This window comes from Pipra filicauda, unplaced genomic scaffold (genome assembly GCF_003945595.2).
Source record: "Pipra filicauda isolate LSUMZ 115617 unplaced genomic scaffold, ASM394559v2 scaffold422_size665910_pilon, whole genome shotgun sequence".
Taxonomy (NCBI): Eukaryota; Metazoa; Chordata; class Aves; order Passeriformes; family Pipridae; genus Pipra; species Pipra filicauda.
Genome location: NW_024104557.1, coordinates 459,371 through 473,638, shown reverse-complemented (window position 1 = coordinate 473,638; position 14,268 = coordinate 459,371). Strand labels below are relative to the sequence as shown.

At 46.8% G+C, this 14,268-nt stretch overlaps 1 protein-coding gene across 2 annotated transcripts in view; it reads right to left on the bottom strand.

Annotated features, from left to right (window-relative positions):
• The window catches only part of SMOX (spermine oxidase), a 51,523-nt gene that overhangs the window by 21,414 nt on the left and 15,841 nt on the right, over window positions 1–14,268 (bottom strand). The window contains exons 1-2 of one of the 2 annotated variants that reach the window (XM_027712645.2): window positions 4,582–4,715; window positions 2,791–3,025 (exon numbers count right to left, since the gene is read on the bottom strand). In XM_027712645.2, the coding sequence (XP_027568446.1) occupies window positions 2,791–2,998 (208 nt within the window). In that variant the 5' untranslated portion in view covers window positions 2,999–3,025; window positions 4,582–4,715. Of the gene's footprint in view, window positions 1–2,790; window positions 3,026–4,581; window positions 4,716–14,268 lie in introns of those variants that run through there. The other variant, XM_027712646.2, reaches the window with a different exon arrangement.

The window sequence follows — 14,268 nt, the reverse complement described above, 5'->3', positions numbered from 1 at the left end:
CCTCCTGCTTTGTGGCAGGAGCTTGCTCTCTGCTGCACAACAACCCTCTGTATGCACCTGGTCTTTGAAAGAAAACAATGTGCCAGCAGGTCCTGCTGTCTTAGTGCTGGGGAACAACGATGATGTGTCCCAAGTTCTCCTGTTTGCAGTAGCTGTGTGCAATAGAAACAAATACCTGCAAATTAAAAGCAGTAATTCTTGCCTTGCAATACTCAAACACATCATTACCAAGCAGATAAGTCAGTTGCTACCGGGCGTTAAGTTACACGATGAATTATTTAAAAGTGTAAAATTAAATAAGATCCTTTTAAACAGAGACAGCCAATTTACTTTCAGGGCCTTAAAGGATTTTAGGTTCAGTATTAATCTACTTTGAATGAAGCACCCAATACAACAAAAATAACCAAAGGAATACAGAGATTGTGCACGAAGCCTCCTGAATACGTACAGCAACTTCCACATTTCCCTTCGCAGCCCTGACTATTTCTTGGATATCCTGTTGTGAAATATCTGCAGTGGATACAGATGGTACAGATCACGTGCAAGACACACACAGTCCACAAACACACAAACCCTCTGCCTCACCTGTGCTAGAAAAGATGAACCAAATCTCTGAAAATTCAGGTTATTTCCCTGTGCTGAACAGCAACATATTCCATGCACTTGAGGGAAAATACTATGCCCTACAAGACACAGCGTGGCTCAGTGGGAGTGGAAGGATTAGGATATAACCCTGAGAAGGTGCCACCATATCACAGAACGGTTTGGGTTGGAAGGGACCTTAAAAGACCATCCAATTCCACCTCTCTGCCATGGGCAGGGACACCTTCCACTAGACCAGGTTGCTCCAAGCCCCATCCAACCTGGCCTTGGACACTTCCAGGGATCCAGGGGCAGCCACAGCTTCTCTGGGCAACCTGTGCCAGGGCCTCCCCACCCTCACAGGGAAGAATTTCTTCCTAATTAGTAGCTCTGATAAAGATTTAAATCAGATCTTTAGTCAAGTGTGCAGACAGGGGTGGGGCCAGAGAAGTTTAACATTTAAATGCCATTTAACATTTAAAGGCCAGATCAAACTGGTCATATGTTGAAGGCCCAGAAGAACCACTTCTTTAACAGTTGTTTATGCAGCTTTAGCCAGTTCTGAGAAATGAGCAGGTCTTGCACGTCCTTGGTGCAGTCTTGCTGCTCCAGGCAGCACAGAAGAAGAAAACACAGCCCAGGACCGTGCCCTCCTACCAGGCAATAAGCAGGCTCTGAATATGTGCTGCTTCACCACCCAACAGGGCTCCAAAATCGTTTGCTAAAAGGCACATGAATCTGCCAAGAGCACAGGGGGTCAAAACACGGATCCACCTCGGGAGAGAACTGCAGCCCACACCCACACAGGGCAGCCTTGAGAGTTTGCAGAAGGTAAGAAAAGACCATTTGCAGTTTTAGGAAAGGTGTTAAAAGATCAAGACTTTGGATTCCAGTCTCTGCCTTGCAAATAACAGTTTTATCTGCAAACTGTGAGACCTCCCCCAGATTGTAATGTCTGCTCTTGTCTCGCATTAATTAAGAAGTGTTAACGAACAGGAGGTGGATTCCCAGCAAAGGTAAAGATGTGAGTTATTGGTGAAGGTGGCCGAAGGTGAGAGAATCAATCTCAAAACTAATACACCAAAACTATTTCACAGGTGTACTGGCAGAATGATCTATTGCTCCCTGAAGATTTCAGCTCTTTGGCACTTCCCTCCTCTCACAGGCACGATCCAGGATATTTTTAATACAGCGGATTGTGAGTAAAGGACACACTTCCCATCCTCAGCTCTATGCCAAGTCTCAGCAGAATGTGAAGTGCCCTATTCAGACCCTGGAGATTAGATTTGTCCAACTGCCTTTCCATTCATTTCCCTTCTGCAAGTTCATGGGATGCTGCTGTTGGTTTACTGTGGAGAGTTTATTGAGTAAAACACAGTAAGTGATGTAATCACCTAAGAAATAAAAAGAAAACAGGGCAGGAAGAGGCCAAAGGTAATAAATTCAGACAGTGGGATAGAAACAGAACTGGTTTGTTGAAATCAGGAGGAAAATGCAGTAAAAGCGAAGAGATTTTCCCCTCCTGCAGAGGAGAGACAAGTAACGTCCTCCTAGATAGTTTCACTGACTCCTGTGCTGCAAAGGACAACGTTTGTTCCACGAGTTTTGCATTTAGAGATTTTATGAGCCCTTCCAATTGACACGGGATTCAAATACCCAGCGCCTGCACCTCTATTACACACCAAGAAAAGAACCTGCAGAGGTGGGAAAGCTGCATTGAAGAGGTTTTTCCAGCAGCCTGATTCCCAGTGGGTAGTGCCCTACACAGTAAATTACTTCAAGGGAAATGAATGGGGCTGTTTGTGAGGCAGAACAGCTCAGAGCTTCCCCTTTGCAAGCGCTGTAAGCCCTGAGAAACATTTGCCAGCCTGGAGATTTACTGGCTGCTCCTGGGCAAGAGTCAGGCTGGAAAACCTGGGTGGAAACTGTCTCAGTGCAGCTCCTTAATCACAGAGCTGTTCCTGCGAGAGTGAAAACAAATCATCCAGATCTTTATGTCACGGAAACACGGGGTTTGGAGCAGCGCTGCGTCGGGACTGATGCACGAGACAGCACGGGATCACCCCGAAAGGAGCCCGGGGATTTACGTTCCCGACAACACCACACCCCAACCCAACGCTGCACGTGCACATATCCCGTTCCCGAGGTCGGATTAACCCAACGACAACACAAAGCCCCGCCGGGAGAGCAGGGAAAGGCCCCTCTTACCGAGTTTCACACTCTGCACGCGGCCCCCGATGCGGTCGGTCGCCTCAAGGACAGTTACATCCGTGAAGCCGCTTTCCAGGAGCGCCTTGGCTGCCGACAGGCCCGCGAGCCCAGCACCGATAACGACTATTCGAGGCTGTCGCTTTCTCCGTAGGCCACTACTAAGAGGATCATCCGTGCTGTCTGCAGATATTTCACAACTTTGCATGCCGTCCAAGCTCTCTTTCTAAGGAACCTACGGGAAGAAAGCAAACAAGCGCTTACAAACGCTTATCCTCCGCGGTTAAAAATTCCCAGGGAAGGCAAAAAGAAAACTGAAAATAGAGAAGCCGGGCAGAAGAGAAAAGAAAGTTGTGAACTGGACCCAGCCTTTCAAAATGGGATGCACGGAAAGGATAACTGAGGTCAAACTGGGATGCAACAACTTTTTTAGCCTGGAGGACCAGTACTGGAAACTGCAGAAATCTCCACCCTCTTGTACGATGTAGACTATTTCCAAAGGACTTTCAAACTCCCATGTTTTTATATAACCTCTGAAAGTGGCAATTTTGTGGTAAAGGCTTTGAAAAATAAAGACAAAAGAACGATGTACCCAGTGCCGACGAGCTCCACGACCCAGTGATGAAGCTCCACTGTGCCACTGTGGCAACCACAAAGCATAAGCTTCAGATCCTCTAACCAGGGCACTAGGTAAGGAGGGTTTAGCTCCAAGCACGGAGACTGGATATCAAACCAATCATTACAGAAATGGGACAGACGGGAAAACGTTTCAACTGATGAAAGCCAACAAGGGCCAGTTCAGAAATTCACAGCCACGTGATGCAGCCTCTGGAGCCAACGCTGTCCTGCCACATCAGGATCAGCCTTGGGCTTTGATGAAGAGAGGTTCAAACCCACACCAGTCCCGACCAGTTCAACTCTACCTCCGCCTACCCAATACATCCAACGGCTCCTCTGAGCAGGACCCAATTTTCCTTTGTAAACTCCCAGAAGTCATCTTTATACCAGTGTCCATCCTTAGTTCTCAGGTCCCATTACCTTATTTTAGTAAGTGGGACTCAGCAGCCTGAGTCCATGGCTAAGGGTCCCTAATCAGGGATCACCAGTGCAGGATGTCTTTACACACAAATGTCAGTGTGTAGACATCTGGTTCTGGGCAGTTCACACCTGCCCTCTGGAGTGTGAAGGAACAGGGTACAGAGACCCAAACTCCACCAGGCCCACACTGGCATCAGTCTCAGCTTGCAAAGGATAAACACACAGCCCACGATTCATCGTCCTTGGAATCTGTTGGTGTCCAATGATTTGGATAAAACACACACACAATTCCTAGCTTTACCATCCTCCCTCCCCAAACACTTACTGAATACAAGCTATGCAAGGAGACAGTGTTCTGCCTCTTCCTCTTGCCAAGCTGCTGGATACCCCTTCTGAGTTCCTCCTCAATTCACCCAACGCTTGGCCAGTGTCAAAGTGTTGACTATTCCTCTCTTCCGTCACCAGAAGGGTCGAACCTTTGCACTGAAGACACTATTGAAGTTTCTGATCACATGTACTAACGAAGTTCAAGGTAACAGTAGTTTCATTTGGAGAGTCCCTTTTTCTCCAGGATCTTAGAGCATTTATGTATGTTGACCAAGCAACATCCACTCTCTGAGGAGAGCTGACACCAGACTGTAGTTTTAAGCAGTGGTATGAAAAGGAGGGTGGCCCCAATGGGGATCTGAGAACTGTTTTAAAAATCTTTAAACTGGAACAGCTTCAGCTCAATCCACCCTTAGCTGGACTCACCTGCACGAGGGATCTGCACAGTGTGTGCAAACTCTGGCTCTGCCACCAGAGCTTGTTCCAACTGGCACTGCACCACTTCCAACTGCCACTGCAGCAGGTCCCAACTGCCACTGCCCAACGGAACGGAGAGTCATAGAATCCTGACTGGATGGGACCTTAGAGCTCATCTTGTTCCACCCCACTGCCATGGGCAGGGACACTTTCCACTAGCCCAGGTTGCTCCAAGCCCCATTCAACCTGGCCTTGGACACTTCCAGGGATCCAGGAGCAGCCACAGCTTCTCTGGGCAACCTGTGCCATGGCCTCCCCACCCTCACAGGTAAGACCTTCATCCCAACATTCAATCTAAACCCCTCCTTCTTTAGTTTAAAACTGTTCCCTCCTTGTCCTATCACTGTCTGCCTGTGTAAAAAGTCACTCTCTTTTTTCTATAATTGCTGGAAGGTCTCCCCAGAGACTTCTCCAGGGGAACCCCCCCAGCTCTCCCAGCCTGGCTCCAGAGCAGAGGGGCTCCAGTCCTGGCAGCAACTCCGGGGTCTCCTCTGGACTCTCTCCAGCAGCTCCACGTCCCTGTGCTGTTGTTCCCAGGGCTGGAGGAAGCTCTGCAGGGGGGGGGTCTCACCGGGGCAGAACAGAGGGGGAGAACTCACTCCCACAGACATTCTACAACGCTACTCAGTCTCCAAATAACACTTTGATCCACGTATTTTAACTGCCACAAGAAGGAAACATCTTTTCTGCCATCTACATCCTATAGAAACTGAAACAGGTCAGGTCAGTTCTTCAAGCACAGCTTTCCTAATCCTAGTTTTGGCGAGCTCCTGTGAATTCTTCACATGAAAGCTTCCAGAAAATGTTTTCCCTCCCGTTTCAGCATTTTAATACTGGATTAGGTGACCTGTCTAGACAGATGAGAAAATAACAGGGTATTTTGTGTGTACAGAACCCTGATTTGGAAACCACCCCTACTCAGCAAACAACCTTTACTGTATGATCAGCAGGAGAAGGCAATTAAAATTTAGCAAAAGCTCGAGCTTTCCAACCAGGATCCACGTTCCATTGTGAAATGAACAGGTGATATAAATACATGAATCCCCACTGCACTTTATTTCAGTATCAATTATACACTTTTCTCGGCTCCCAAGTTAAGACAAGCACATAAAACACAGTTCAGTGTGTTCAGTGCTCTCCCTTCAGCACTTGCCAAGCCACCAGTCAGGGCTCGAGCCAGTGAATATCACCAGGTCCCCTGACACAAAGATAGTTTGGCTTTTTACTTTTTCTTAGTTGCCAAAAACAGTTGTTTCTTTCTCCTTTTTTTTTTTCTCTTTTAATCACAGGGTAGGAAGTGTGTTGGCTGTTGTACTGTGAGTCTCTTTCAGGCTGTAATTTTACTTTGTGTCCATCTAAGAGCAAGGGTAGCACTAAAGCACAGTGTCACTGAAAGTCAAATTTCCCTGCTTTGTCTTGCTTACAGCCTTCCTGCCCATCAGCCAACAGGCCACAATAAAATATCCAAATACACATCTTTCTTTTGTCTTAAATATACAGCTTTGATCCTCTTATCTCATGTGTGTTTCACTCAGGATATTTAAATCACTTCTACTCCCAGACCTGTTCCCTTTCCTCACTATCACCATCCTGCCCCTGCCTCCCTACGTGCCACTACCCCTTCACTGATCCCCTTCTATTTCCTTCATTCAAAAAATAAAACCCTTTAAAAAAAAATCCCTGAAACCAACCCCTCCCTGAAAAATAAAATAAATCCTGAACATAACTGCTGTTTCCCAGCAGACAAATCTTTGCAAAAATATGTTTTCTAAGCTGGGCATCATTCTACCAACCCAGAATCATGGGTTTCCATTCCTGGCATTTTTACCCTTCAATCCTCTGAGCTCCCCATCCTTTAATCTCTGCTGATCTCAGCTATGAAAAGTTCAGAGGTGTGACAACTTCACGAGGTTTTTTTTTCCCTCATTTTGCCAGTAAAACCTCACAGGTCACAAGGAAGAAGCCAGAGAATTAAGGCAGTTCACAACTGCCCTCCTTATCACAACAATGCTCTCTGAGCAGGCTATTCTTCTAGGACCCTTCAGAAAAAGGTCACCAAGGCTCCAACTACTTAAAAATACAAAACCCAAATAAACAAAAGCATTTCTCAAGGAAATCTGCTATTCTTAGCTCACCCAAAGGCTCCCGTGGTAGTACTGTTGTAGCTGTGATGAGACAAAGATTTGGGCAAGGCTGAAAACAAGGCTTGTGTGCTTGAAGGCTTGGCTGGGGGTTGGTTGGGATTTTGGGGTTTGTTTGCTGGGGGTCCATCAGGATTGGTGAATCTTTAAAAAGTGACCTTTCTTCAGACTTCAGGTTGTCTTATACCCATGAGCCATAGCTGTGAGCTCCTGGCATTCTACAAACCCCATTATTTTGGGTGTCCAACTTGCATCTGCTGCCCTCAGCCTTTCAGGTCGTGGAGAGGAGGAGCAATCCATCCTGCTGCTCTCTGACATTCCCATCTCAGGATGGACAAGCTGAAAGGGAGCTTACAGACCATTTAAAACAGACCTCCAACCTTCCTGAGTGCTCTTATATGGTGTTATATCAACAGTCTTCACATTAACAAGTGTAACAGCCAGTCTGGAGGGTGAGAAATGCAGCATCAACACAAACAAATTCCCTGCTGACTGCACAGACTGAGCAGCCCCAGCATAAAAATGCAGCAGAATCACTTTATTCCCTCCAGGTTTTGAAACTATGGGAATTAAGCATCATCCTTAATCAGAAAAACTAAGCAACAATATTCCATGTGTTTGAAAGGAACTCGGATAAAACCAGCAAGACTCAGCTGAAAGACTAAATGGAAGCACAAGAAATAAACACACTACTATTTTCTCATTATTTTAAGTGCAGCTATTCAAGATCCTATCAGCACATGACGGGGCACTGTACACACATGTGTTTGTAATGCAGGTTTGTCATCACAGCCTCAAAGTGTTTACAAACACAGAATACTTGACACCAAAAGGCTTCATTCAATCTAAGCAGAGACAAAGTGAGACTGAGCAACCGAGAGCAGAAGCTAGAAAAAAAATCATCACAACAAGAATAAAGTATCTCATTTTTAACAGTGACGCTAATCAGCTGCTGAAATCCTTTTCACTAAAGACAGAGAGGATATTGCTTGAAGCTTCCAAATCAGGATTCAATCTATCACAGACATTTACACTCCAGTTCCACCAGAAGACAGGGCTGTGGTTCTGGGAATGCTCCTGCCCATTCCATGGATGTGGCCAGGGCAGAGTTGCAAGACAAAATTTCCTGGTCTTTGCACCTCAGGGATCTACCACGATGCAGAACTGTCTGTCTGTGAGCCCTTGCATTATTAGCAGGGTGTTGTAGAGATGGAACACACATGCAGGTGGTTTCCAGAGATGCCTGAGGAATGGAAATTTGTGATCACCATCCAGTCCAGAGCATCTGGAGGCCCATCTCCTGGGCCTCAGAAAGCAATAAAAAAAATAATAATAATACCAGCAAACTTTTTCATACAGAGTTTCAAAAGCCTTTTTCCAATAGGTGCAATAATCTCTATTATTTCATCAGCTGCATAAGGAAAAGTGGTTATCTGAAAGCTCTGTTAGCTAAACCCATTTGCAAAAGCTCCACAACAGAAACAGAAAGGTGACTTATTCAGCAGATGCAGAGACACTGCAGTTTTTAGGCCATTAACTCATTACACAGCCCAGCACTACTTGTACTGAGCAAGTGCACAGTTGTAATGAGTAACCTTTGCCTAAGCAACTGCAGTAACAGAATTTTCAATTATCATCTCTAATGCACCTTTTTTCCCTAAGCTGAGGGAGAAGTGCTTGGAAAGATTATTCTAGTTGGAGCAATTTTATCTCTCTTAACACCTTTCCAGGCTTCAGACTCAGGCTGTCCCCTAAGCACAGGTCAGGGCAGAACAGATCATATCTCTGAACAGATACAAAAATGAAGTGGAAGGGATTTCTGGGCTGGCCCCAGCACTGCCTGTCAGTGCCTCCCAGCGCCGTTTCCTGTGGTTCTCCACAGCTCCTGGCACAACAAACAGGCATTTTGTAACTTCTCCCTCTTTCCCCCTTTCATCAGCCTCCTCAGACACAAGCACATTAATCCTTACTGCCTGTTATTTCAAGATGCTCTTTCCAAGCTCTCCAGGCTGTAAACATGTCAAACTGGAAGGTACGTCTCTTTTTCCTTTCTCCCTCTTTTTTTCATCCACGTCAAACTCACAATCCTTTCCAGAATCACCATTTACACCCTTTCAGGACAAGGCAGGAGTGTTATAAACTGAACTCAAGTCCCCCACGTCAGTCAGACCCCCAGGTGAACCCAGCCTGCTGTTACAAACTGCCTTTGTAAGTGGTTGTGCAAACACCAGCCCAGGCTGCGACTGCAGCGCAACGGGAGCTTTACGGCATCGGAAGCCGACACACCTCGTTTACTCAACTACCTGGAGAGCTGCAGGAGCAGGATAACAGTCCTCAGCCTCCTACATACATACCAGAGCCCTTCCCAAGCTCATAAACCTGTGTCACTCAGGCACAAGTACCACTGAGATCACGGTTATCTCATGTTACTCCTGCACATGCCAGCAGCTCACCTCCAACTGCTGGGCTGAAACTACCTGGAGAGCGGCACTTCATGGGCACCCTCGAGCTCAGGCTTTACCCGAGTCAGTGTTTTAGTCTGAACAGGTTTGCCAGGCGGATGGAGCAGCTGGAACAGTCACTCAGCCCCAGACCAGCGCTGCTGCCCCCTTCTGCAGGCAGCTGCCAGGGGTGGGCAGAGGAGACCTGTTCTGACAGCTCACAGAAACTCAAGTGCTGGTCAGAAGCAGCCCTTGAAAGACCCTACTCAAACCAGGACCATCACCGGCACGGCCTCCCTGAACACAGTGTTTTCCAGTACTTGAAACAAGGAAGACAGATGCAAAATCCCTGCTTTTCCCATCAGTGTGACTCCATCCCCATGCTCCTCATCACCCCATCATGCCTGACCAGAGCGAGGAGCCTTGCAGGTGCTGCGGGGGGGACACGTGAGCCTGAGTGGGCAACTCTCCCTGGTCCCAAGCAGGTCTTGAGTGGAGCACCTCCATCACCTCTGCAGCACCCTCTCCACTGCACCCCACACCATCACCACAATCCATTTGTCCTGTGTGCCTCCCCTGTCCCCACCAGCCCCGGGGAAAGAGAGATGACCATGCTCATCTTTCTCACCATGGTGGTACAAACAAGCCAGCACTCTGCTGCCAGTGAGCAACTCATTAATCCCTTATATTTCCATAGGCAGGAGCTGAAATGAAGTGATTTGATATCCAGAGAGCTTCTGGAATTTATAGGGGTGGCTATGAGAGAGAAACTGAAGTTGGAACTGAAGACAAAAGCTACAATCCACTAAAATAAACCCAGGTAAAAGCCCAAGCCATCAAGTGTGCCTCCAGGCACCGAAAATGCTGATCTTCCATTAGCACCTACCAGCCCCAGTTACAAATTACTGACCCAGCCCAATGACTGACACACAGGGACTGCAGGGTTGGATCAGACATCAAGGAAGGAAAGGCTTTAATAACACCCCACGTGTACTCCTGGACAGCAGCGTGCCAAAATGTTTCCCGTTCTTCCCATACACCAAACCTGCAGCCTCCTGCCCAAAACCTCCTCAGAATCCTGCTTTTTTCAAGGCAGGAGAGAACTTCAGGTTGACTCTGAGCTCTTCTTCCTCAGGACACATCGCAAAAGAGACAGAGGGAAACACAGCACTAAAAAATACAGTCCAGACTCAGGTCTTCAGCCTTAGAAGTTGACCTTAGCTGGGTTTTTGTTCATTTACCTGAAAGCTTTAACTTCATTTACCCACTCACTTCCCGAAATATAACCTCCCCTCATCTCAGGAGAGACAGAGAAATGGCCACACTAAATTGTCTCCTCTTCCCAAGCTGGGAAGAAGTTGTGCTTCTTCAATACACACACAACAAATAATGGACTCTGTAAACTACTCCACTAGTTATTAATGAGAAGCAACCCAAAGCTGCTGGATATTAAAGTTGAGGCCATCAGATCTTATGCAGCCTCCCACCACGGTACCACTGCATGGTCTTACACTGCTGGAAAAGGAAACAGAAATGTTCAAGTTCTTCAACAACAACAAAAACAAATAGTTCTGACAAACGGTATTTTTTCACAAGTATGACCCAAGACAGGCGTCCCCTTTGCCTCTTTCCACACCATCATCATGCAGGAAAAATGCAGGGGGGAGACAGAGAACAAACCACAGAACTCATAGAACCATTCAGGTTGGAAAAGACCCTTAGCCATGAAATTTGACATTTTATAATTAAGTCTGAATCAGCAAAGATGGTGGAACAGGTTCCAGGATAAGACCTCCTGCTGTCTCAGAGGTACTGGGCACCTCCTTTGCCACTCAATTTTCTGAGCAGCTTATCAGAAGCTGTGTTGCAAGAAAAGACATAGATTGTGTCCAAATCCCTGAGTGATTTGACTAATCAGTCCATGGAGAGAGGGAAATGCGGATGGAACAGCATCTGGGACAAGTCGGTCTTCAAGACCAGGAGGGATGGGAAGCACTGGAATGAGCCACCAGCACCCACACCCACATCCAGTGGACCCCTGAAACACTTGTCCTATTAAGCCTCCCCCATCCCCCAGAATCACCAAAAATTTGCTAACTGTGAAAATCTCAGTACTTTTGAACGTTTGGAGGAGATTTAAACAGAAAAAAAATGGGTCACTGGCTGGTGCTTTTGATCAGGAAACCACTGCACATTTTTACCACTGTGATCCAACTTGTTTTAATGCCTGCAAATATCCCTCGAGTCAAATGAACTTGTTCAAAGCTGATTCACACCAAGGCTACTTCTTAAATTGGGTAGTTGTTGACAAGTAGAATATATTTAACAAGCCCCAAGCGTCTTGGCATGCAGTATAAAGACTTCCTATTATGAGCTGGATGTTGTTTTCTTTAAAGTGAACATATGGGCAGAGCAGGTTGTCTGCCACGGGGCACCTCCATACAGTGCTTGGCACTGACAGAACTGCACGGATATCCAAAAAATAAACCAAGGAATGTCACGCCAAGAACACGGGGGATGAATCACACCATTTAAAACTCGCTGATAAAATGCACCATTATGCGTTTTTCCAAATCCTCCTCATCTGAGGGAAAAGAAAAGAAAATAAATTAAAATAATTGTGTTCCTCTGGCTGAAGGGTACGGTGAGAACATGGCAGGCCCTGCCAGTTCCAAGGGGATGGGATGGGAGCAGGCCATCTGGAACTACTCTGCAAAGGTCCCTTCTGGCAGCCTCTGGAACACCCCTTGGCCAGTGGCTCAGCATCTTGATTTACAGCGAGGGGATAAAATTAAGGACTGGAAGATTTTCTCTACCATCAGACACTCCTGTTGGAGGAGGTCATCATCCTCAAGTGACTCCCAGAGAAATGGGCTGAGAATGAAGTCTGGGGCTATGGAGCTTCTCCTGCCTACACAGCCAGCAAGATCAGAACACTGTAGCACTGTGTTTGTGTGACAGAGGCTACAGTATTTATTACACAGGACGCAGCTTATCACAGCAGCAACAAAAAGCACAGCTTGGGCATGTTCCTTGGACAACAGAGGAAATCCAGGAACTCCACTGCTCTGCAAATCCCCTGCAGACTGAACAAGCATGTGCTGTAGCTGAAGCATCAGCACCCCCTTGATTTTGGAAGGCTGCAGATAGGTAAAAGGTCCCACCTACACAGAAGGCATCCCACAACATCCCTCTATTGTATCACAGAGACAGTTTTCACTGCCAGAACACTCCTTTTCTGCATCGGGAGAAGCTGGAGAGAACAGGGACATCAGAGTGGTGTTCAACCTGCTGCAGTGAATGGGATATCCTCATCTTAACCCTGGGGATAGAAACAGTGATCTAGCCAAAAGCTCTAATGCCACTGGTTTCCAAATCCTTTTGACCACCAGAGACCTATCCACACTGTCAGCTGGTCAGAACCTAAACCAGCACAGCAAGCTCAGGACAAAGGATTAACAGCTCAGGAACAGAGCTGTTGAACTAACTAGGACAAGCAACAACCAGTCCCAAACTGGCCTGCCTTTCCCCATGTCTTTGCAAGCTTCCTAGGCTCTGGTTGACCTCCTAGTGGGAATCTTCCCTTATTTTCAGCTCCTCAATCACACTGAGCATCGGGAAGTATCTGCCACTGCTGAGCTCCTGCTGAAAGCAAAGCTTGGTGTTTCAGGACTGTAAAGGGAAGGAGAGAGAGACAGTAAACTACAGAGGGAAAAAAAAGAGGTTATAAACTAAAAAACACTGACATAAAGGATAGAACAATGCTGCAAACAAGCTTCCTGCAGAACTCGTATTCCAGCTGCCAAAAGGAGCTGTATTCCATCCTGCCTGCACAACCGTGTGATCTTATCTTCTTCACTCTCCTTCTCTCTCCAATTGTTTGGGAAAATTAATTGATAAAACCTGCCTTAATTAAATAGGAAACATGCCCGTGTTTGCACAACTCAGTACACAATCGTGTCTCAGTCAAATAAACACTGGTGTCCAAATTACACTTGGGAATTCACTGTGGCTTGGGGTTTTAAATTCGTTGCAGCAAGCTTGGGAGCAAAGTTCCAACAGGAGTCTTTTCTTCTCCTCCCATCCTCTGTACTAGGAGGAGACTGAATAAATCTACAATGCAGAGAGGCTCAGTATTGGTTCCAGCTCAATGTGTACATGAGGATCATTTCAGGACACACCATATGAGACACACTAGCCCAAAAGCAATTATTTTTTCTCACCACTTCTCAGAACCCAGACCAACCAAACTGCCCTGAAATAGCAGCACAGCTCTCGAAATAGCATCATTTCTTCTCTTTTTGAAAGCAACACCCACACTCAGTCTTTGATTTCAAGCCATCCCCGAGCAGTTACCACTTCTTCACCATTCAAGCCACAGGGAAAATCACTAAATCCAACAGAAACACCACGGGAAGAGAGCCAAAATTAGAAAAGCCAAACACCACATGGATTTACTCCCACAATAACTGGATCGACTTCAGCCTGGAACAGACCAGACGTGACTCCAGGAAAAATATGTCTCTCCAGGTGCAGCTGCGTGGAGGGGACTTCTCCTGGGCTCGTGGTTGAAGGCAAACCACATGTTCCAGCCTTAAGGCAGCAGACATATAACCAGGGCTCGTCTCAGCACGCTGAGATACACAGCCTTCTCCATCCTGCTGTCTGCACAAACATGCTCACACAGCAGCCCAGAGCCCAAGGCAGGGGAATTCAGGTTGGGAAGCATGTCCTTGGATCCTGAGGAGGCCTGGCTTATGGCTGGCAGACTGGCTGGTTGAGGTCTGTACCCACCAGAAGCTTCCCTTGAAGAAGACTGGAGTTTTCCCCACAGATTTGCATGCAGCAACAAGAAATGTTTTAACACAAAAGCATCGACCTTCTCCTCCCTATACATTGTGTGCATCCAGGTAACCTGGAGATATCCAAAGGAAATCGGCACTGCTATGGAAAACCTCTTACACAAGAATATATCCCTGCTGTAAAGCAACAGAAGCAACTCACCCTGCTGAGTGATTTTCCTCCCAAGTGTGACATGGAGCAGCGAGCAGAAA